The 25,836-nt window shown below is 42.3% G+C and overlaps 1 protein-coding gene across 3 annotated transcripts; it reads left to right on the forward strand.

Moving 5' to 3' along the window:
* The first annotated feature begins 791 nt into the window (after positions 1–791).
* On the forward strand, positions 792–25,410 carry neurl1b (neuralized E3 ubiquitin protein ligase 1B). Of its 3 annotated transcripts, none has more exons than XM_044040937.1 (7): positions 943–1,004; positions 14,557–15,516; positions 19,647–19,891; positions 19,973–20,306; positions 21,526–22,266; positions 23,472–23,600; positions 24,463–25,410. In XM_044040937.1, exons 2-7 carry the CDS (start codon positions 15,486–15,488, stop codon positions 24,708–24,710), a joined length of 1,728 nt encoding a protein of 575 aa, XP_043896872.1. In that variant the 5' UTR covers positions 943–1,004; positions 14,557–15,485; the 3' UTR covers positions 24,711–25,410. The 3 variants fall into 3 exon arrangements, with proteins under 3 accessions (XP_043896871.1, XP_043896872.1, XP_043896873.1); XM_044040938.1 differs by lacking the exon at positions 943–1,004 and adding an exon at positions 14,451–14,468; XM_044040936.1 differs by lacking the exon at positions 14,557–15,516 and having other exon boundaries at positions 792–1,004.
* Positions 25,411–25,836: the final 426 nt, after the last annotated feature.

Below are 25,836 nucleotides of genomic sequence, written 5' to 3' on the forward strand. Positions count from 1 at the left end.
GACTTAAAACCTCATAGTTACTTAGTATCTCATAGTTATGACTTAACAGCTCATAGTTATGACTTAGAATCTCATAGTTATGACTTAGAATCTCATAGTTATGACTTAATATCTGATAATAATGGCTTAGTATCTTCTGATTATGACATACTATCTCATAATTATGACTTACTTTCTTATAATTATGACTTAGCCTACTATGTCATATTTTAATTTTCAGGTTGCAGAAACCGGCTTCCATAAGTTTGGGTATCAGTTTGATAATAATGAAACACTTTTTTCCCTTCTCCCTCTCTCAGCGTCGCCACAGCAGATAATCCGCATATTTATAAACAGATATTTTAGCCATTTGATTCGCTGATATAACTTTGTATTTTCTTCATTTCCCAAGGACAACATAACTTGGGAGTCTCTGCTTAACTCAGGGAGTATACATGAGTGTGACTGTGAGGAGTATAGTCTTGCACTTGCGCTTATCATAGAAATGTTTGAGCTCATGTGTTTGTTTCACGGTCATTCCTGAACGTGTTACTGCAGACTGACACGTTTCACAGTTGCCTGTTCGCGCTCAGCCCTCAAGGACAACAGGAACGTTACTAAGCACCGCCCACTTCTCGCTCTATCACTCTCTCACACACACACACATGCGCGTGCCAACACTCTGCCTCCTCTTAAGTTGTTTTTTTATTGGACAGAATGAAAAGATAACAGTGGCCACGTGCTCTTGTTTACATATTTTCAAATTTCAGGCGGGATTTTTCGTCTGATACTTAATCACAAAAAAGCAGAGAGAGGCAGCACACTGTGAAAAAGAGCAGCTGCACGAGAAGATAAGCTGTCAGACTTTACTTTACTCATTTAATGAAGTATTTCGTTTTTTAAGTGGAAACATTTGTCATAGTCAAACATGGGAAATAACCAGTCATCAAACATGTGCAGCCCCTTCAGTCTGTACGGTTTACCTGTCTCCACCAAAGAAAAGAAATATCACCACAACAGAGAAGGTAAGTCTAATTTCTTCATGTTCCAAACTTGATTTTGACTGTGATTAAATCAAATAAAACATTTTGATTACACAGAAAATCCATATTGATATGAGCCACAATTATTGTTTGCTCTCAACTCACAGTGAGTATTCTTACAAAAATGCAGTTATTACATTAGCCTCTTACAGTGTAATTTGTCTGAGTGTTAGAAGATAATATCAGTTTGTCATCATTTCTGTCCATATACACTCACTGGCCACAATATTAGGTACACATGACATGAGGTACACATTTATTATATTAGCCTCTTGCAATGACAATACTTTTCTATTATAATTTAATTTGTGTGAATCCTTCCTAAAATACATGTGTTAAAGGTAATATCAGTTAGTTATCATCATTTCTGTCCATATACACTCACTGGCCACAATATTAGGAACACATGACACCGAATATGATGGCAGGAATGGCAGACAGTGTGGTCTGCTGCTGCTATAGCCCATCTGCTTCAGGGTTTGACATGTTCACGAGCAGTTATTTGATTTGCTCTTGTCTTTCTATCAGCCTGGACCAGTGTGGTCATTCTCTGCTGACCTTTTCGTCCAGAGAACTGCAACTCATTATCTGGATATTTTCTCTTTTTTTTGGACCATTCTTTGTAAATACTAGAGATGTTTGTGCATCAAAATCCTGGGCACCAACTTCCATGTCTTAAATCAACTTTCTTGTCCATTCTGCTGCTTCTGATTTAAACTCTAGCAGTTTGTCCTCACCCTGTCTACTTGTGTATATGCACTGAGTTGCCATGTGATGGGATGATTAGATATTTCTGCTTACAGGCATTCAAACAGGTGTACCTAATAAAGTGGATATACTTGTATTTAGGATACATGGTTAACAGTTTTCTTCAGTCCTACAGTTTAGCACAAAATAAAATAGTAAAAGCACAACCACAGATAATTGCGGGTAAATTGATGACATTGAAATTATAAAGAGGATAAACAGCCATCACACATAATTGAGTGTTTATCAGTACAGTTGTTACAGTAAACTTATTTTTGCTCAAATATCTGTTCCTGAATTTAGAATTTTTCCATTTTTGGTGTATCGTACCGCATCTTATATCCATTAAGCTTTGTTATTTGTTGTTCTAGACAGACAGGAAATGCCTGTCACTCGTTTGCTGCTGCTGCTGCTGCTGCACTCAGCCCCCGTGTGACTGGGAGAGGTTAAAAGAGGCTGGTGATGTCATAGTTTTCCCAGGCTCCTGTGGATTGATGGGAAAAAAGAGACAAAATAGTGGTGAGAATAGAAAAAGGAAGGTACAGGATAAGAACGGTCATAATGAGAAACATTCCATCACAACTTTGGACAGTCCCTTACTATTTTACGATAAAAAAAACCCTCAAACAAAACATTTTCAGATTTTCATTTATTTATTTTAGATATTTTTTTACATAATAATTAAAATTGAGTTTTTATGTCATCTACTTATTATAACAACAGTTTATTACATTCAACACCAATAGCCATTATTCATATTGATTGACTTCAATGTTGCATGCCTTTCACTAAATCTTTTAAATACACATGAGCGCTCCATTGAAATCGAAATTGAAGTTTTACTATGCGTCACTAGGTGGCGCCACCATTTTACTCTGACCTCTCCAAAGTGTGGGCTGGGCAGCGAAGAGAGCTCAACACTACACATGATCTGACTCTGGCTGAGAGAGAGATGAGTTCACTGGATGTTTGCAGCCAAACGTAGCTCTGCTTGTATTATTGTTAGGTCATAAAACGAGTGACATTGTTTCAATCAAAGCATCCATTGTCTAAATGTAAACCCACACTCAGTGAAGCAGCTCCATGTGTTTTCACTGGAAGAGGCCACTTCAGCCTGGAGCAAGCGACAGGTGTGGTTGTGTAATCGTTGTCCAAGGTCTGTTCCTATTTTTGATGGTGCTGCTGCCGCTGCAGGGCGGGCCTTTGAAGAGCGCTAGTGCTTAATATACGTGTTTTTAATGTATGTTAGAGCTCTACATCACTGATAACATCACACACACACTGACTGTTAGAAGGAGGAGGATGAGAGTGGAGAACAGAGTATAGTCATAAAGGAAACCCAGAGGATTGAATTACAGGCCGGGCTTGGTCTGGTACTCAAGGAGCATCATCGCGGACTGCTTCATTTGTTGTTTCCAGATCTCAAATAATTTGTGCCACGTTGAACGAAGCATCTGAAATGTACGTTTGAATGTATGGAAATAATGTGTCTGTGTGTGTGTGAGAGAGAGAGACACTGCCTGAGTGTGTTTGTGTCTATTTGTGTGCCAGCTTGTGTTTTTGTGACAAAGAAATGAAAACAGATGACCATTTCATTTAAATCGACATTTTTAATGATGAATTAAATGTTATGACCAGGTCATGGCAGTGGTTCAGCCTTTCCTCTTATTGAGGCATCAGGTCATGTTGAAATAGAGGTGAGAATTGTATTGAACGTGGATGGAGCACAGCTTTCTTCACCATTATCCCGCTGTAAACTCCTGGCGTATCGATTATTGTATTGCGCGAGGAAGGAGGACAATATATTGCCAAATCGATATTTTGACCCACCCCTATTTTGAATATTGATAATAACAACAATACTAATAATACAATCTTGTTTGTACTACAATGTTCATTTGACCTAAACTCCTAATGAAAGATTTACCATTTGTAATGGTTTCAGTTCAATGTCTTGTCTTTTCCCTTTAATTAAATGAGCTTCTGGCAAAGAAGCTAATTATCTAAAGTAAGAATATATATATACATATATATTTGGCAAAGAAGCTAATTATCTAATTATCTAAAGTAAGAATATATATATATATATTCTTACTTCCTGTATATATTTATATACTTCTGGAAAAATAGAACTTCATGACTGACTGGTCTATGTGAGTCAGTGGCAGTTGTAACATCAGTATTTATCTTAATTTTTTATCCCCAATCGTTAGTTTCAACTTTTATTGACTAGAACATGATATTGATTTTGTAAATTATGTTTCCATTTAGAAAAATAAAATGCAATAAAGCACTACACATATGAGTGGGCACCAGTGTGATTGGCAGCTGGTATCGTCCTACAGGAGCCTGATTGCAGGAGAAGTCCTGTACGGAACTTGGGTCTTTCAGTATGTTTGGATGAGGTTGACAAAAAAGTTGGTGGAAAGACACTCTGTGGTTCTAAGATCTATGATCAAACTATTTTTAAATCCTGCAGCACCTCAGCAGAGTGCGTTACCATTACTTTTTTAAGAGACGCTGGAATCAGGAGACGTTTTGCTTTCAAAGATCATCAGTGGAAAGATAATCAATCATCAAAGTTCTTGCCAATGCATTTTTTAACAGTGTCAGCCCTAAATTACATCTTTAGCTCCATTTTCAATGTGACCCATAATGGAGCGCAGGGAAATCATTCACCATCTTCCATTAACTGCGGTGAATGGAGTCACTCATCCAATCCCATCTGGACTGTGTGCTGCTCGAAGGCTGGCAGCGGACAGCTCACATCCCTTATCGCAATCTCAGCTTCCTCCTCTGAAGTCACACTTCAATAACGCTTTCTCCTTGTCTTGTCCCCTCACTTCCAAGCAGGGGAGAGAGTTTGGCCGTCCACAGAACTTTGAGCCGGATGTTGCCCGTAAAAATCGGGCCTAATGTGTGGAAACACCTGATAAGGGTTATAATGACAGAAGAACAATTGCTGACAAAGTCAGCCTGAAAGTGAGAGCCAGATTCACTGTCCTATAACCCAACATTGTGTTTTGCGCAACGTATCACAATATTCCACCAATTCCTGCAAACTGTTTTGCGAAGTGATGAAAACAATTCGGCCATTTATTTGCCTGATGGAACTAAAAGTCATGTAACATGTTAGATATACGTTAAGAAAGGAAGTTCTCACATTTACAAGTTCCAGAAATAGCTCCGTCAGCCAGCACTGTCAGTATATCAGTGTCCTGTCCGAAGCTGGGGCCCTGCAGAAGTTTCCCACACGTGTCACAGGCCAATGTCATGACAAGAGAGGGAGAGAGAGGGACAGAGGGCCAGGGAATGGGAAGGGGGGAAGATTAGGGGGGGAAATAATAAGTACGATAAATGGGAGCTTGCGTTAGAAAGGGACAGCGGGTGAAGACAAAGGGACTGAGCTGGTGGTTGGGCAGATGGCAGCAGTGGGACATGGAGAACAGGAAAAGGGGCACAGATGGGCGGAAGCACTCAGTGGTGTAGACGTGTTAAAGGTGAACCAAGTGTCTGTGAAACTGACCCCGATATTTCCCTCCTTCAAAATCAAATGCAGAGGTTATGTAACGTGGTGTTAGTGGCGTTCATGGATTCCAGGATTGTAAACTCTACCTGTTGTTTACCTGTTTCTACATTAGTAGCTGCATACTGTACATTGTAATGTCCCAGAGTGTCCTGGACAGGAGATCAGTTTACAGAGTTCCCGTCGGCTCCCTGACAGTTGTCTTTGATGTCTGGTATGCAGGTCCATCTATGAAGTGAGGCTCCAGATAGCGGCGAGTGTCCAATCCAGGCTCACTAGATTTCAATAGTACTAGAGCCAACTTTGAACTTGGCTCACTGGTTACCCTTCACGGCCTTAGATTAAAGAAAAGACACAGACGGATTCTGCACGAAACACTTGGTGATGAAATTGTTTTTATTTCACTTCACTGTTATTTATTTGAACATTTGAGATCGCTTTGAAGGAATACAACAAAGACAAACCAATCATCTGTTTCATATTGCCATCGAAGGAAAAACAAAGATTTTGTATTTCTCCAAAATATATATAATATTTTCGGGTCCCTTTGCTTCCATTTAAGGAAATAACCCAGTTATATGTTTATTTTTGTGTTGGACTCTAAATTCGTTGGCCAAAACAAACTAATCTGAATCATAGGAAAACAGAGGGTGTCTGGCTCTTTGCCTCTAGATCTGTCCCTGTTGCTGCAAGTCAGCCATAAGGAAGAGCTGCTTTTCCATGCACATTGTTTATTTTCCTTATTTCTTTGACTTGGTACGCTATGATAAGACCGGATTCTCATTATCTGCTTCCCCCTCCTTGTTTTCTGAACATTTTCAAGTGAACAGCTCTGACACGAACAGCTCAAGAAAAAGAGAGGCATTTTCCATAATCCATAAACGTTATAGAAATGCATCTATAGAAATAAAATAATCACAATTAAACATTTTGAATCCTCAAGATTTATAAAGACAGTTTTTTCAACCAGAAATGACACTAATCCCCCAAATCCACATGTTTTTGGACTGTGAGAAGAAACCAGAGAACCCAGAAAACCCTCACACACAGGGAGAACATGCAGGACCGGGTCGCGAACCTAGATCCTCTTGCGGCAAGAGTGCGAACCACTACGCCAACCATGTGGTGCTCAACGGAAACATGAGTTACAGAATCGACACCATGCTCCTTCGGAAGAAGAGCTGAAACTTGTTATTGAAGTTATAAATCAGGGGAGAAGTAGGTTGATTTTCCCATTGACTTCCATTCAAACAGAGTTATTTTTGTCAGTTAGCCCCATGTTAATAAACTTTATTTGTATAGCACCTTTCATACGAGGATTGCAGCTCTAAGTGCTCTACAATGGAAGGAAAATAAAATAAAATAAAAAGGAGATGCAAATACAATAAAACACAACAAAGGGTTGAATAAAAAGGAGCCAGTTGAAGGCTAGAGTAAAAAGATGATGGTGTCTTATTTCCTAGGCTTCACTCTTCAAACCGAAGGAATATATCCACAACAAATTGTGTATATACACAATCTATGTCTGAATCCCTGAGATGGAGACATGTCAATATGAACTTGTGCCAAAACACTGACGTATTATAGACTCTTCGCATAGATGTATTATCCTTCACAAGACACTCTCACTTTGCAGTCACAATTTGTCACTATGATTAGTGATCACTGAGGTAAGACCTCATCTAGCACGGAAGAAGGAAGTGTGGCTGTGCTCAGTGAAGGGCATCTGTCCAGAACCGCACAGGAGTCACTACCCACCTCAGCTTCAAGTTGCTCCATAGGAACTGGGGATGGATGGCAGCTGTTTCCCTGGAGACCTGCACTCAGAGAGCCTGCTCTCTAATTAACGACGCCCACCCAAGTCACTCGCAAGGCAGGGAGCGTGCCTCAGCTCAAGACCTAAGCACAGCAATAATGAGCATCTCTTTGATTTTACATTCCCACTTTGCTCAGGAAAAACTGCTGAGAAAGAAAAAAAGAAAAAAAAAAAGAGCCAAACAGCTGCAGCTGAGGCCATGGAAACTGGAAAGGAAACAACAACATAATCCTGGCATGAATACAGAGCTGTCATGACAGGTAAAATGTTTCTCCTGCTGAGGGCAGACATGAATAGATTGTGCAGTAGCATCCACTAATGTAAGTGACATTATATCAACTAAAGGAACCCCAGCATGGCGTCCTTGCTCTGCTCAATTCTTGTCATGCTACAGGAAGAGACAACACTTATTAAAGCTTAATAAGTTCTGAAATCACGCTTGACACAGAAAACAACAGCAGATCATTACTGGACCTGCTGCTGCACTGCTGCTGTTAGCGGCTTGGATGTCTGTCGTGACAGTTGACACGAGTGACTCATGCGCCCAGAGCTCTGGAAGGAAAACGCTTCACTTATGTCCCCCAGAGTGTCAATGATGTGATGCACAGTCCAGTGGAGAACAAAAACTGCTGCGCGTTGCAGCCTCTTGTTTTGGCTCGGTCAGAATTTAATTTGCTTCTCGATGTGGTGATCTGCTTTGGGACGTGAGCCACAGTTAGAGAACAGAAACTGCGACAAAAATCTTATCAATAATACGAAGAAGAATCAGCCATAACATGAAGCCAGAGTTAGAGTTACTTTGTTTTTATTAACATTTGCAACACGCACACAGTTTCCATGAACCTTGACGACCTGCAGATCAGTAAGTTTGGTCCAGTTCTGATTTCTCTGCCTTCTATGGGACATTTGGAGCTGGATAGCTTATATGTGACATGTAATCTCCAGAGAGGGGCAGAGCAAGGCTGACCGGTGGAAAAAAGTAGCAGAAAAGATCATTTTACCAACAACTAGGGATGCATGATAATGGACTTTTTGCTGTTATCTGATATGCTGATATATTGGGAGCGTTTTTCCCTGCTCGCCTCAGCCTCAGCACAGCACGGTTTAGGTTGGTTCTGCACTATGATATAGTACCTACTCAACATGGGCGGAGTCATTACTGCACGGCTGCATGAAACGTACACGCGACACACACAAACGAGTGGCAAGCGACTTGTAAAGCAGTTGTTTTCATGAACGGCATCATTAGAATCAGTTAATTAAAACTATTTGTTCAGTACTTCCTCCATGACCACTGTCATTGAACTGAAATACAGCGGCAGGGTCTGTGATGGCTCACAATACACCAGACTCCTGATGAGATTTTACACATTTCCCTGGTAATCGTTGGAGAGTAACCCATGTTTATAGGATTGTTCAGTATTTTTAACTGATCTATAGTTTGGCACTGTTCAGCTTGATTCTTGTGCTGGACAGCACTCGAATGTTTTTCATACTCATGTCGCAGCAGATGTAGATATACATTTCTTTCATTGAGCAAAATAAATAAATGTAAATAAAATAATATTTGTAGAGGTTGCCAAATAGGTAGCAGCCTATTTAGCCTACTGTTGTAGTCATTAGTCATATCAGAATATTTTAAAGGCAATTTCTGCCAATAAATCAGTTACAGTGTTTCCCAGGCCTGGTCCTCAGGTAACACTGCGCGTTTTAGATGTTGCCCTGCTCCAACACACCTGATTCAGATGAACAGCTCGTTATCAAGCTCTGCAGAAGCCTGATAACGAGCTGTTCATCTGAATCAGGTGTGCTCCCTGAGGACCAGGCCTGGGAAACACTGACTTAGTGGATCAAAAATTGCTCAATCAGTTTGCAGTTGTCACCCTCGACCAGGCACCACGTAGTAAGTAAGTAAAGCTTTATTTGTATAGCGCCATAAAAAACAGCAATTTACAGTGCTTTCACATACTTAAATAGCAAAAGTACACAGAAAAGGAACAAAATCAATGAGAATGAAAGGATAAACAGATAAAAAGACGATAAAAAAGACAATAAAAATATGGCATCACATAAAAGCAAGTCTATAAAAATGAGTTTTGAGAAGAGATTTGAAAGATGACACTGAATTAGCAAGCCTTATCTCCGCAGGCAGGCCGTTCCCTCAGAACAGTTAAGAGAGACCCGCCTGAGGATCTAAGGCTGCGAACAGGCTCGTATGGGGTCAGCATGTCAGGGGCTAGACCTTGACCAGCCTTAAACGTGATCAGTAAAATCTTAAAATCAATTCTAAAACGTACGAGGAGCCAGTGGAGTGAAGCCAAGATTGGAGTAATGTGATGCCGTCTGTTAAAAGGAAAAAGAAGGTGATGCGAAGGCGACGGTAGCTCAGTGGTAGAGCAACTCTCCCTTCAACTTGAAGGTTGTGTGTTCGATTTCCGGCTGCTTGGGCAAGACACTTAACCCCATGTTGCTCCAGCACAATTGCTGTAGTGAGGAAAATGGGTGTCAATGGGTGAATGGCAAAACTGTAGTGTGAAGCAGCTTTGAGTGTCATCAAGACTAGAAAAGTGCTATATAAAATATAGACCATTTATCACCTGATTTCCTCAATTCATCCTCATTTTCTAAGACCTGAAACTATAACTCCTCAGGAAAATGTTTAAATAAATCAAGCGAGAAGTGAGCACATTTTCTCATAGTTCTTTTTGCTCCCTGTCGGCTAACTGCTCATACTTTCAGGGCTCCACTTTTCTGACTGGGAGACTATGTCCGTTTTTATATAGACAGTCTATGTTTATCTTACATGCTATTGCTGTACAGCTCCAGTCTTGTTTCTGACTGCAGAGAGATGAATGGAGAGAGGCTAAAGTTGGACGGAAAAATATTATGTAATGTAGTACCTGCAGCCGTATATGTATATATATATGTATATATATATATATATATATATATATATATATATATATATATATATATATATGCCCTTTCCTTTGGTCCTAGGCTGTTGTTGAAAGTGGTCTTAGGTGTCTTTTAGTGCACTGGGGGACCACAGAGTGTAATAATAGCTCAGGTATTTTGTGTCATAACCCTAGGGTCCTCCGTGGGTCGCTGAGCCCTCTGCGGTCTGCATCACCAGGCGTGCTGGTGCTGGGTGAACGTTTTGTTAGTAGAAGGGATGTGCTAATATTTGATTTTGGAAAAAGTTCCAAAAACAAGAATGAAAAATGCTTTGGATTTTCATCCGTTGTTATTGTTTGTTCCAGTTATTCCATGATGTAGTCCGCAGCCTTCTGAGGAAATGCTTTAGACAAAAAAACCAAACGATGTGTATATTGGTGCAGTGTTTACTGCCCAGTTTACCCTCACCCCTCCAACACACACGCACTATAATATACAACACACTTCATATTACAAGAGTGATTAAAGTTCCACTCCTCTGGAACATTAACTTTGATAAACTGCTGCTGTAGCTGTGGTGAGAAATTATATTACATGATCGCAACATGAAAGAGCAGCAACACAGAGAAATTGATTCATTGGTGGAATGTCTCTGGCGGCTCAGCACTTCCTACAACTGCCTGCATTTCTCTTATTAGATTTTGGATTCTTTTAACCCAAATATTTTAGATTAAAGCAATTTAGATGTTAGGATTCAGGAGCTTGAAGGCAAATTCTGGCGAGCCTTAAATGGCTTTTTCTTTTTCAACTGTGTCATAAATTCTAATGATGTTGACTGGCTTAATTGGGGTCCTCTTAACTATAGATACGGTATATACCACACGATTTCACGGCTTCCCAAGCTCCATTAATGCCTGACAGGATTAATGTGAATTTGGCACAAGAACTGCGGTTCTGCAGTAAAAAAAAAAAGCTCTGGCTAAACAGCATCCTTCCCACCTCCATTATAAGCTGCCACAAAACACACACATTTATACTGGTGTATACACACACACACCAACACACCAACATCACTTGTGTTTTTATAGCTTTTTGAAGAATCATTAAAAAACATTGAGCTTCACCTCGTAAATTTTATGGCTTGACCAGAACATCTATTTTTGGAGTGTGGCTGACAGACGTGAGGCTGCTGCTGATTGTGTGGGGTCATGTTAAAGATGACAAAGACCTTGACATGGACACCAGTTAAGACGTTCCTGTCCCTATGTTCAGATACTGGACACCAGTCAGCGCTGTGATTAGACTTCTGACAACATGCATGACTCCATGTGTTTTCCACTACGGTTTAGACACAGCGTGAATAAAAGATGCAAGAAAAGGGACCTAACGAAGTCCTTGCTTTAGCTCATAAAATTAAAATGTCAACATGTTATTACATATTTAGATATTACAGATCATGCATGAGGGGGATGTTTTCATTTTGCCACAATCTTAAGATGCTCTTGTGTCTGATGGCTGGATGAACTTGGCCGTGTTGTTCTCAGCCGAGAGTATTTCCTGCGTCTCATTCGGTGGTGCATCCGCTCCTCATCCCCGAGAACAGCAAGACAATGGAACAGATGGAGGAAGAACACTGTCCGTGCATCTGGTTAAATGCATTGAAAGGCCATTTTTAGCACGTCTCCCACTGACAGAGAGGCCTAAAACAACACTTCAGTGGAGCTGTGCCACTGTTTCATGTTGCACTGCTGCAGACTGCCGTTTTGTGCAACACGGATTTACTGACAGCTTACTACAGTTTACGATGTCAATCACGCTAAATATTTTAAAACAACCTTTTTCAATGTCATCGCCACCTTCCGCTGTGTAAGAGAAGAAGGGTTCATGTAATGTCAGAGCCTGACATGTTATGTAATGCCATGATTTAGATTCCTTCAGTGGAAAAATGAACCAGGAAATTCCTTGAATCACAGTCAATATCTCTGTCCATTATCTTTACAATAATTAAAGACCAGGGACACGTGCCGTGCAGGTACAATGTTCCTTCTTCTATTCTATTACAGCTGGGACTCTTTGTCTCATGTTGTTTCCCATGTTTCCTTTCTCTTTGATGAACTGATCATAAACTCTGATGGCTACAAACTTATCAGCAAGCTTTACAGTTGTAGAGCATATTCACTCTGTCGCTCCCTAAGTAACTCTGAATAATTAGCAAACACTGCTAGCGCCTTTACATGCCACCACGCTGCTACCCAGCATTTACCTCATCAAACTGCTGAATGTCCAGGGTTTTCTTTAGCACTTTAGAGAGTCCACTTCTGAAAGAGAGAGACTCGTGTGGCACTGATAGGTCTGAATCAACACTACGTGAACTCATTGGACAAAGGCTTGAAGGTAAAGGACAACATTTACTTACTTTTTTTTAAGTGAAACCAATTAAAGAATTATGGCAGGGTCTGATGAGCAGAGAGATAAAAAAAATAATTGCTGGTGCTAGAAAATGAGGTATAGTCATTAATTTGAGTACAAGTGTGCTCTTGTATACTGGTTTTAAACTGAAAAGAACTCAAATTACTGATGAGCTATTATTAACCGCTTATTAGTTTCCCGCACTCTTGTACCATGTTCATACCAGTGCCTTGTTTTCCCAATTGACACCATTTGCCAGTGATTCGCTCCGTAGTCGTGTTTTTAATTTACAGAAATCTGAAAGTGCACAAGTGGAACCAAGCATGCATGCACTTTGTCTGCACAAGATGGCCACAACATTCAGACTCACGATCTGAGGATTTGGAAGTTAGAACAATCTGTGAGGGCATCTACCATATGGCCAGAACTCCCTCTAAAATGGCTCCAATTAAAGGCAAATGTTTTGCTGTTGCTTTGATTTAAAACAGAGAATTCTTTTTTTCCCCCCTTTTCACTGTTTCATCATGTTTGTGAGGGACTTTTTTCAAAAAACAAAACAAAAAAAAAAACCCTGATACAATGGCTTTGGCAGGAGTTGAACTTCTTGAAAAGCAGGTGCTCGGAGTGCTAAGAGTCGAGCAAATGTAAAGACGGGAGCACACGTTGGAAGCAGATGTCGTTTGAGAACAGCACTTGAAGAAAAAGAGGTGACCAGAAAAACATTGTTGTGTATGAATGTGGCTCATTGTGCTGGCCCATGTGTGTTTGATGGAGATGGTTGTGTTCACATTGAAGGTGGGTATGACTCACTTCATCCATTAGATCAGTGGGACTTGGACAGGAGCCCTCCCCTGATACTGAGACCACCGCATACAAACCCTCCCCAAACAGCCATCTGCTGAGCATTTCTACTCTGCCTTTGAATCTTTAAAAAGAATTTAAGATACTGCAAATGTAACACTTTGCCGTCCAAGGATCAGCCACTGCACTGCTCTGCGTGGCAGCGTTCACACTGCTCCGGGCCAAGTTTCCTTGAGCGAACCAGGCACGTCTACCCTGCTTCTCTCAAAATAACCGTGTTTGCTGTATGGGCTCTCGTGAGATTGCTGCATCACAGATGCTCGATGCCCAGAAGGGGGACAGTATACATTACGGTTCACGCCAGAGCAAAACATACCCATTTGCATCCAATTACGTAAAAATAGATGCAGCTTGAAATTCTGTAGCGTGTGTAAACCGCAACTCTTGTTTTCACACATCATACTGACTGTAATCACAGCAGAATGTCCAGCACTTGCCAGATTGGGTCATCTACTGCAGTAGTAGTGAAGACACTAGACTGTGTGTACTTTAACTAGTTTCATCCTTTTATTTGTCCTTAAATTAAGCAACAATAGTGAGGAGGCAGAACATTTCTGCACACACCCAACAGAGTTTTACATGACTGAAAGTAGAGTTCCTTGCCTTTGGAATAAAATAAACCAAGCAATCATTATACTCTCATTTGCGCCCCACAGTCAGCAAACCGAGCATCATCAGGAGAAGCAGCACTTGTTACTGCAGCTATGCTGTGTTTACAGGGAAAGCTTGATTGCAGACTCCATCGGTGCCTCATATTTTCACTTCCTGTTTTAATCCCCTTTGCCATAGCAGCTCTTTCTTTCTGAGCCAGTGGCGAGGGCGTGGGGCGTGGGGCGTGAGGGGGGGGTAGGTTTTCACTTCTGCTTCTCTTCACCCCAAACACTATTCACTCACATAAGGAGCCGAGCCACCATATCCTGCTAAAACAAACAGCATTGAGGAGGCAGAAACAAATGCTTTTGTCTCCGAGTTATATTTAGTCCCAGCCTCCCTTCACCCAATCGCCATCTCTCCTGAGACTTACAGTATTTGCCCTCACTGGAGTCACAACATGAGTGAGAATGTGTATCACCGTCCGTGGTGGCAGCTGCGGGAAACCCCAAAAGGCACTTTTCCGGTGTGTGCGACATGGATCGTAAAAACACCACAGCAAAACTTCATGCGCAAGCCGAAGAGTTAAAATACCAAAGTAATGTCTTATGTTTTGGTCACAATCTGAATATTTCGTTGACCTCAAGGACACATAACTTTTCATGCTTTTTTTATATCTCCACCAGGAGGCTTTTGAACTGCGTGCTTGACACACAGCTGCTGCAATGCTTCAGGCCCCTAATCCTCCGCGATGGGAGACTCATACTCGGTCCAGGCACTCCCTCCTCTAATGGTCTCTGTCCTGCAGGCCCTGCAGGCCATGACTCCTCAGAGAGCAGTGTGGTCCAGAAGACAGGAAGCAGCTTGAGAGGAGCCCAGCAGTCAAGGCTATGGGAGGGCAGAGGATAGGGTGGGAAAGAAAGGGGGGATTTCCTCATATGGTGCTTGGACTTTTATCAAAAGTGTGATTACGTGATTTATCTAGAGTAGATCCCCTGATTTTGAAACATCCAGGAGGAGATGGAATAGAAGTCTCTGATTGATTGACTTTGTATTCAGGTCACTTTAACCCCTTTTGAGGAACTGAGTGGAAAACAAAGCACGAGTCGAACAGTGGTCCTTTAATCTCCTTTTTTTTTTTTTTTTGTATATATATCATAGAGGTTTACACTGTGCTGTCTGCAGGACCTCCTTCATATATGCAGATGAAACCGAAACTCTTACTTTACAATGAAACATCGTCTTCACAGCGTGGTGTTTTGCACCAGGCTGCGCCACTTCATCACTGGCTTTGAGTGAATTATCAGGGCAATTATTCAGAGGCGGTGTTTCACTGTGTCTTTAAAGACATGCAGAGGGGAGCCTGTACACTAAAGAGCGGAGGGGGCTGTTGTGCGTCAGTTTATAGGTGTCTGCCTGTCGCAGCGGATTGGGTTTTTTTACATTAAGACGAGCGCGTCCACGCTCCAGCGCGGAGGTACCACGCAATTTGAAGGCGCACTGACACGCAGACTGAACCGAGTCCAGTCAGATCCTCATCAGACCGCGTATACATGGATGGACAGAGACGCACTACAATCCGAATGAACTTGTCAGCGAGAAAATTCTGGATGTAATGGGGAATACGACACCTAAACCCTTAATAGGTGAGGCTTCTTTCATTTATTTCTCTCATCTGTGAGACTGTCTTGTACAGTGCGAAGCGGCGTCCGTGTGAAACAGCTTGAGATAGCTGGAGATACACATGGTTTAGTCCTAAATGTTCCTCCACACGTGTGCTCGCTCTGCGCAAAGACGCGCTGCCCATCACGGCGGAGAAGAGCGTGATTCCAGGGAGCGAGTCCAAGACTGAGCGCGCTCCTTTGGAGCAAATGATCCACTTTTTTTCTACTGGATTCAAATCAAGCAAGTGATGTAGCCTCAGATAAAAGAATAATACCAGTGAAAATGTTGATTATGAGCTTTTTTACTATCAGTCCTCTCTAAACATTTAATGAATGGATTGAGAATTATTCAAGACTGTGACTTTGAGGTCCATTCCAAAATCAAATTGGTTTCTGTTTTGTTGTGTGTCACCACATGTGAAGCACTTGCTGCCTCCTCTTTCTGCCTGGTTTCTGTCATCTGTGACAAAACCACAGCACCTACCATAGCATTTTGTCAATCTGGCTTTCATTTCGCACAGTAATACAATTTATTTTTGTCTGTTTTCAGTCATATTCACGGAAAGATTACTGTATTGCTACCAACGAATACAGGACAGCAACCCAAACCACACACCATGAGCAAAACAAGATTTATAACAAACTAGAATTACATAAACATGAATTATTAAACATCTCCATTCAAAAAAGACACAACTAAACTGGCTGGTATTATTCTGGAATTCCCGCAAGTATGAGCTGTCTTGTGTAACTCATGTTACCAAGAATGCATATAAATTTGCATGCAGCCTCTGTTTTTGCTTAAAGCTGCATATTGGAACGTCACTAACCGAACCACTGTCATGCCACAAGAAGCATATTACGTGATCATCACTTCCCCATCGCTTTGATTTAATGTTTGTCATTCTTCCACGCCCCCAACAAACCCACTCCGTAGCTAAATGATGTGGTTTCTGCCACCAGAGCCAGCTGACATAGTAGGGTTTGGACTGAGAACAGTTAGTCACAGAGCAGCAGGAGCAGCCTGAGTCCTGCTGCTCACACTCTACATGGCTTTCATTACAACAGAATTAATACAATATCTGCGTTTTGTTGGTCTGTAGTGGAGATGTGTGCCCGGATACCAGTGTGTATCATTGTTTTTTGTCAGCGTTGAGTGACGAAAAGGTCATGACCCACAGCCGCGATCTTGAGTTTTCAGTGATGTCACTGAGGTGTTTTTTTTTTTTGTTTTTTTACCAGGAAGCTTATAGTCACGGCAAATAAACAAAGACGTAACGACATTTCCTCAGGATCCTCCACAGTGAACAAAGGAACATCCCGGCGTGATGAACGTACACTGAGAATAACAAGCCTGATCGTCCACTGAGGAATGCACAAAATCAGTTTTGCATTTCAAAAAGCTTCCCCTGGCACAGCAGCAGTGTGTCTTGTGCAGTCCTAGGGTTTTGTGCATTTATGTGTGCTTTAAAGAAACACCAGCTGAGACTCCGGTCCTGATTGGGACACATGGATTCTAGGAGAAATATGCTATATGTGAATTTGTTTGACAGCAGCGGCCTCCGAGCTTCAGCTGAACTTTACACACTAACCACATTGCACATCAGCCGCCCGGACCAGCCTTAGTGTCTCTGCTGGATTTTTTTGCTGTTTACATCTCCTGTCATTGACCAAGTCCCACTTTTTTTTACTTTTTGTCAACATTACAAATGAATGGAGCGCCACACTTAATATTGTCTCTCCTCACTCTGCTTGCGAAACAGGAGAAAAATATTACATCATACCGCGCTTGTGTATATAATAGAAAAGAATACCATGTACAGACAACCTGCATGTTTACATTGCAGGGGCTTCTTCTTCTTCTTCTTCCTCTCTGGTGCATTGCTGCCGTTACTTGGCAAATTACTGCCACCTGTGGATGAGTGCAATAATGCGACACTGGTGGCGTGTGTTGGGATGTGTGTGTGTGTTGCACCACCCACGTGCACATGCATGCGTACAAGGCTAATAAAACGGTGACTCATTTGTAAAAATAAAACAAAAAACATTGCTCCGTAGAGCTGCTACGCATCCAAAAAGTCAAGTGGGGACTGACAAAGACATCTTTAAATACAATCACAACTTGAATTAATAAACGACAGTGTTTTTCACAGCTCGCTAAATATTTAGCGCTGTGACTCAAACGGTGAAACAAGTGAGGCACAGACTGGGGCTAACGTTGGCTGCACAGCGAGTTGTCCCTCGCAGCATGATCCGTTGTGCTATGCCTTTCATCTAATAATGGCAAGTGTCTATATCAGTTCTCACTCTAGGTCCTTTGAGTGCAGACTCACAGTACATCACTGTCAAGGAGATATTGAGCCTAAAGGCCTATGATCCAGCCCTCATCAGGCTCGCACTCCATGCGTGAAAAGCCACGTTTTTTCTGAGGCGAAAGGAAGGGGGCATCATTTGAGATGTTACAGATGTTCTCACTGCTGCTGCTTCAGAGTTTAGAATATAATCAGTGACAATGTCTAATTAAGGAAATGTGCTGTGGAACATTTCACTGACTTATTGTATTTACAGCACTTCACAGTGGATTTTTAAACAGAAATGTAATCACACTGACTGTGGGCCCCGAAGCGGCGCAGAAACACAGCCTCCCTTTGAATATTGTATTTCAGTCTATATACCATAAACACTCGTCTCCAGCACTCGTTTTAGTTCATATTAAACTCAGGCGAACCGAGCTCCGCTGAAGTCAGCTTGCGTCATTTGATTTCGGGTCCTTTGTAATTCATCGAGAAATTCTTTCCCCCGCCTTGGACATTAACTCCGGTGAAGATCAAAGATTATGCCTTTTATTTGGGCTTCTCCACGCTGATGAGACACTGTGGGATTCATTCTCCACTTCTGAAGAGAACTGTTGAGGAATGAAAAGGGTAATTCAGTGCTTGTTTATGCTGTAGGCAAAGGGTGTGTGTATAGCCCATAAATAAGATGGAGACTTATTGCATCTCCTTCTTGTTTTTTTTGTGTGTTTTTTATAAAGTTTTTAACGGTTTTCTCTCTCCCTCCTGCGATGCTGATAATGTTAGCTTTGCTAAAAATCTGTGTTGATTTTACATAAAACAAACACTGCCTTTGGGGTTTTGTCTAAATTTACTGTGATTCACTTCTGCGATATAAACATCCCATATGGTTGTGGCAGGAGGACTGATTTGGTTTTGGCTTTTTATACCGAAAATGCGGGTTCCATCCTAAAAAGAGACTTTTTAATGGCCTTTTTTTGAGTGAAACAGAGAGGCTTCATAGTGTCAGTGTGGGAAAGGAAGTGTGTGGGACTGTGGGCTCCTTTACATAACTGGCCTCTGCCCTCTAAACTAACTGCCATGGGCCACTCGCAAACGAGTCATTGTGTTTGGATGACTTTGCCTCTGTATCCAATAACCGCTGTCGCTAATAACGTTACCAGCTTGACCTTTTCTGATGAGTCACACACAGAAGACAGCGGTGGTACATGAGCTAACTAACAGAATAAGGCAGTGGTAGAGAATACATCAAACCTCCATTTGTCAGCGTGTAAAAAGCTAGAGTATGATTGGGTTCGAGATATAGTTTGTATGATTTGTTAACAAACACACCAGAGAGCAATCGTCCCTCTCAGCTTCTCACATGGTTTCATTTTAGTGAAAAATTCAAATTATCCAATATCACATCGAAAATAAAAGATTAAGAAGATTAGAGTCCAAAAATGGAACATATTTGCTTCCTCTCTTATCTCACATAAATCATCTGACGAGCCCCAGGTTAAATAAAACAGTGCATAAACTCTTTCAAACCGGCAGCTACAACAGCAGCATCACTCATCGATGCTTCAGTACTGATGATGATTAAATCCAGATGAAGGTAATAACATTATGTTTGCTGTGAAACACTAGGAAGAAGGGGAAAATCGTTTAATTATGTCTGACTGTGTGTCATATTTTCAGACAAAAAGTCTCTTTAATACTTTAATACATAATAGTTATTATACAGGACTCTGGGATTGGAATACTTTCTCCATTTCAGCCTCTTGTTTTGTTGATCGAGTTGAAGTATTGATGGCTTTCTCTCTTTGCACCCCTTAGATGCAACTCTGCAACCCCGCCCAGTGGCCAGCCGGCAGTACTACACCATGCCTCACAATGGGGCCGGTGTGGAGAGGAGAACGTCTGCTCCTCCGGTCAGCATCAACATGGAGTCACCGCGCTTCCACCCCCACGCCAAAGGCAAGAACATCAGGCTGGACGGGCAGCTTCGCCGAGCCACGCGCAAAAACAGCTTCTGCAATGGCATCACATTCAGCCACCGGCCTGTCCACCTCTATGAGAAGGTTTGCTCTCATCTCCTTTGTAGCTGTGGCTAGAAACTTAAAAGCTTAGAAGTATTATTGATTTCCTCGTTGTTCATTCAGGTGCGTCTTCGTCTGACTGGTGTGCACACGGGCTGGAGCGGAGCGCTGCGCTTTGGCTTCACCAGTCTGGACCCCAGTGAACTGGTTTCCACCGACATCCCCAAGTACGCGTGCCCGGACCTGGTGACGCGCCCCGGCTACTGGGCCAAAGCTCTGCCCGAGAGGCTGGCCTTGAAGGACAACGTGCTGTCATTCTGGGCCGATCGCCACGGAAGAGTCTTCTACAGCATCAATGACGGAGAGCCCATCCTCTTCCACTGTGGGCTCAGCATTGGCTGCCCACTCTGGGCCATCATAGATATCTATGGCATCACTCAGGAGGTCACGCTGCTCGGTAAGCATTTTATCGTGTTGTTTACTCACTCGATGGAAGCACTCCTGTAAAACACTCATCGCTTTTGTCGTGAGTGCAGCCAAGAGAGACAATCGGGAGGAGATTCATGTACGGAAGGGAAGTGAGAGCATAAGCATTTCACAACGGGCTGCTTATGCATTTTTGGCATAATAGTCATATATGTATATGTATATATGTATATATATATATATATATATATATATATATATATATATATATATATATATATATATATATATATATATATATATATATATATATATACATATACATATATATATATATATATATATACACATACACCAAAACAAACTACATTCTGAACATAGCCTTGAAAATCATGACAGTAAAATACACTCACAGCTAAAAGAAAACTTTTATTTCATTCAGTAGCTCCATAGCTGCCACTTTATGACTCAATGACAAAACTAATCCAATCAGTGCAGTCGATTCAACCCAAAACTTATAACTCACCATTTTGCTCCTTTTTTTTTAACTCTTACTACATCTCCATAATGTCCATCACTCTCTGCCCCCGCGGTTTCTTCTCTTGTACTCAGTGGGGGTGTTTATCTTCAGTCTGAGAAGAGCTATGTCCATGTTTGGTCAGGACAACAGATCCCAGGAGCTTTGGCGTGGAGGGTGTTCGCGGGGTTGGGGGCAGTGTACTCAAATACTCGTGCCAGATTTGTTTATATCGGCCCTGAAATTCAGCTCCGTCAACTGGTTTTGTGAATGTGTGTGTGTGTGTGAGGAAATGAAATAGGGAGGAAAATAAACTGGTGAATGTCAAATAAGCTTCTGGCTGACAGAGCTGATTTGTTCTGAAGACTTATGCAACAACATCACAATATGACTGAACACTAAAAGCGGTGTTCCTCTTCTCCAGACACAGCTCTTCTTTGTATCTTGTGAGAGTAAACAGAATGTCTTCGGGGTATGAGTTGTTTCCCCATGCTTTATAGGAATGTACTATAGAAAATGAATCATTGGATTGGGAGAATAATCAATAATGACATCAATCATTAGTTTCAGCTTTTTATAATAGGCTTATGGGGAAAACCACACACAGAGAGGAAAAAACAAACATAGTGTTTCAGGCGTCATGGTGGAAAAATATAAAAGGATGTGACCCGAGTTTCCTCGGATTGTCTGATCATATGATACATACTTTGTTTGTCCATCTTCTCCACCACAGAAAGCACGTTTGCTGAGAGCGTAGGCTCCAGCTGCCTGAGTGCGGCCCGCCTGAGTGCCTACCTGCCCCAGAGTAACCACGACTCGGCCAATTACAGCAACAATCAGCTGGAGAACAACCAGACCGCTGCTGCCAAGATGGCCAACCTCCAGCTCAATAACTACACTCAGCTCATCCCCTGCTGCTCCTCCACCTCTTCGTCTTCCACACCGTCTTCGTCTGCTACCACTGGATTCAACGTCCCGAGGATGGCGCGTGGCCTCCCGTCCCCGCTGGACAATGACTTGCACTTTCACCCAATCCGTGGCACTGATGTAATACTCTCTGCTGACCGCTCAGCTGCCTGCATCCACTTTCTGGACAGCAGCCGGACTCTGGTGTTCAGTGACCGGCCTCTGCATGTGGGTGAGACTTTGTACGTAGAGGTTGGCCACCTGGGCCTGCCCTACTTTGGAGCACTGCTGTTTGGTTTAACATCCTGTGATCCAGCAACTCTACACGCCGGGGACCTGCCGGCAGACCCGGAGGTTCTCTTGGACCGTAAAGAGTACTGGGTGGTGCACCGGGACTTTCCTATGCCTTGCTCTGGAGACGTGCTCAGCTTTAGTCTGTTGCCCAGTGGGGAGGTGCACCACGGTGTTAACGGAGTGGGACGTGGCAGGTTGCTCTGTGTGGACTCCTCTCAAGTCCTGTGGGCCTTTTTCACCCTGCATGGGGCTGTCAACAGACTCAGGATACTGGGTAGGCTGGGTGTCTTTCTGTGACGTGGAGTCAGATGATATCAAAAACCGAAACTAAACTTGTATTTAATCTGTTGCATGCACAAATCACTTCATTTTTGTAATTAGTGTAATTAGATAAGGCGGATATACTTAACAGATATAATCTAGGGGTGGGAATCACAGGGTTATGATGATATGATACACGATACCAATAATAACGCGACGATTCTGTGATAATACATTTATTGCGAGACTTGTCTGTCTAACTGACAGACAATTCAGTTAGACAGACCTCTGTCTACGTCATGCTCAAGTCCATTAAACTCTGGCTCGTGGTCCTCCTGCTCTCCGCTAATGGTCTGCATTACAAGAAAAGCTCCAGAAGTAAATTCTGCTGCTCAAAAAACCCCAGTTGCTCAGCAGTTTGATGGGATAAATGCTTCTTGTCGCCGTCTGGCCCTGCGCTGCTGCTGTACACACACGAACGCTCCCTCAGTCTGGTCTGATAGTATTGCTTGGCAGAGCCTGTTTTCAGAAAAAAAAGGATGGACCATACAAACATTATTACATTGTTTCATTTCACGAGGACAAGAGAGAGGTTTAACAATGACATTATTCAACAGCTGTTACTAGAACCCTTGCATTTTAGGCACCAGCTTTAGTCTAATAAAACAGGATATCTATGGTTCAGCTGCATCTTTTAAGCCAAGTCAAGCTGCTGCTGGTGCAGCTCTTTTCATTCAGCTCTCCATTGACGCAGATACTTCACAACATGTTGAAAGTCTGCTTTGACATTTTAAAACCCCCCCAAAAAGCATCGTCTTGACTCCAGACAGACCCGGCGATGTATTTTTTTTTCCCAGGCTGAAGGAATGCAGTTGAGTCATTTTGGTCTGCGTGTTCCTCTCCAGCTTTGAGCTGTGACCTGTTAGTCCTACTCCCACTACTCCCACGTAAACTCCCATCGGCTCAGATCACATTCTCGCTGGCTTCTCGCCATCAAGCAGACGCAGAAAAATCACCCCGTTAAAGTGCAAGTCGTAGAATTATGTAGGCTATATCTAATCTGATCCGGGTCAGCCAGCGTAGTGTAACACTCAAGGACACACTGGGTTGAAATGATAGAGACTGCAGTTCATTTTACATACTGTGTAAACGCCGCCTTTAAAGGCTCTGCATGAGTCGTCTGGGGTTTGTTCATGTGAATTTATCTTTGTGCCACAGGAACTCTACAGTCCAGTCCTCCCCCAACGTCCCCCAGCACAAGTTCTCAGAGCAGCAGTCCAGATGACAGTGACTCAGACCTGGCGTTCAGTGTCAACCGGTCCTCTTCTGCCTCTGAATCCTCTCTGGGTACGGCGCAACTCAATGTGGTCATTGCTGCAGTTTGTGGAGAACAACCTCACAGGGTTGCAACAGGGAGGCTCTTATTGTGTAGCGTCCCTGCTGGAGATAGACTCTATTGTAATGTTTTCCTTGACTTGTGAGTCCATAATCAAAGGTCCGGTGTGCAGCATTTAGGAAGTTCTTGGCAGAAATTTTACTTTAGGCATGGGCCTTCCTTGTGCTGCCATATTTCTACAACAGCCTGAACGGACAAAAGAGTCACAGTGTGTGCTTGTGTTTCTTGTTTTGAAGAAGAAACTTTCCATGCAAAACAAAAAGGAATACATACTCTGTGGCAAGCGAAGGCTTGAACTGCTTGGGAAGTGAAGGGAGTGAAGTGAAGGAATCTGCTGTTTGTTACAATCTGCAGTCTCACTTTTAGATGTCACTGAGTTTTTGTTTACACACTGGCCATTTAAGTCTGAATTGAACACGTATGAATTGTTTTTATTTAAGTTATAACTTCATGACTTGGTATATAGTAGCGCTGCAATGATTGGTCCTTTACCAACGTTGTCAGTTGACAGAAAAATGAACATGAATCCTAACAGTGAGTCATTTGTTTCCTTTTTGTTCATGTTTATGCTTCACAGATGAGTAAATTTGCTGCTTTTCTTTCTACCATGAAAGAGAATAGAATATTTTTGGGATTTGGACGATGGGTGTATGAGACATATGGATACATCAGCTAAATTGATCGATATTTGTCTCTGTTTTATGACGGTTAAAATGCATATAAGTGAGGACTCTAACGTGGCACTCCTCAAAAACTAGCCTTAACTGTGTCCACTCACATTTCCCATCTCTTTCTCTCTCTCTCTCCATCTAGTAACTGCTCCCAGTTCTCCCCTCAGTCCTCCCACCTCTCCCAGTCTCTCTGCCTCAGAGCTGCCCTCTGCTGGGAAAAACGGGGAGTGCACCATTTGCTTCGACCAGGAGGTGGATACCGTCATCTACACCTGTGGACACATGTGCCTGTGCAACGACTGCGGGCTGAAGCTGAAGAGACAGATCAGCGCCTGCTGTCCGATATGCAGGAGGCCCATCAAAGACGTCATCAAGACGTACCGGCCGTGACGGTTCACTATGCTCAAACGAGGAGCTGTGACTTCCATCACTGGACGCCGCCAGTGTTTCCTTCTCAGGCATCGTTGACGACAGAACTCAACCCCAACATGCTGAGATTAACCAGGATATAACTGTGCCTATATATCCATTCTGTATGGTAAAAATCTGGAGATGGACTTGGCTCTACATATGCTTCACCGCATCAAAGCACACAAGCCTCTATATTTTGGCTGACGAAGAAAGGAGGCGGAGAGATGAATCATGTGCTGACATTTTGTATTTCTCATTTGATGACTCTTGTTTGCTGCGCAGAAAAGCCTGTTGTGAATATTACTGTCCTCGCCGCCATCCTCCTAGATATAGATACTGTATGTGTGCTTCAGCAGAACATGTAGACCGTAGGTCTTTGACTCCTAGTGCCTTAGATCTGTCACGTTGTGTGTGTGTGTGTCCAAGTAATTATGCTGACAACCTTAGCCATATTTCAGTGTACAGTACCAAATATTTGTGATGAAGAAGAAAGAAAAAAGGCACACACGTGTGAGACTGACGTAATGCAATAAAGTGAGTGCTCTAGTAAGTGGAAAGCTGTAGTTCATGTACGTGAATGTATAGTGTCTTCTGTGGATTGGGTTTTGGATTATAACATGAAGAATCTGGGGTTTTGCACAATGAGAGATAAATAAATGTGGACTTTGTGTGATTAAAACGCGTCTTGTTTTAATAATCCTCTGCTAATCAGGAGTGTTCTGTACTGTTACTTTTATAGGAGAATCTGTCATATTTGAATATAAAGACAATTTGTAGTGGAAGGAAACACAATTTTAAAGGCAAATCAAGCAGTGGTGATAAAAACTTGTGGAAGATGACATTGGGGGAGATGCAGGGCTAAGAAAGGCTTTTTTTTATGTAGCACGCTTTAAAACACAATTGTGCTGCAAAGTGCATAAAAGTCAGCATAATAAAAAAGTGTAATACCATGTCAAATTTGTTAAGTTTAGTCACTCATGTTTTGTTTTCGTATGCACTTCCTGTTTTATTTTGTATTCACCTTGCCCTCTCTTTTCAGAACCTGACTTCCTCCCCTTCTGCGATTTCCCGCCACTGTTATTGTCTGCCCCGCCCCTGATTGCTT

The sequence above is a fragment of the Solea senegalensis genome, linkage group LG12 (genome assembly GCF_019176455.1).
Source record: "Solea senegalensis isolate Sse05_10M linkage group LG12, IFAPA_SoseM_1, whole genome shotgun sequence".
Classification (NCBI taxonomy): domain Eukaryota; kingdom Metazoa; phylum Chordata; class Actinopteri; order Pleuronectiformes; family Soleidae; genus Solea; species Solea senegalensis.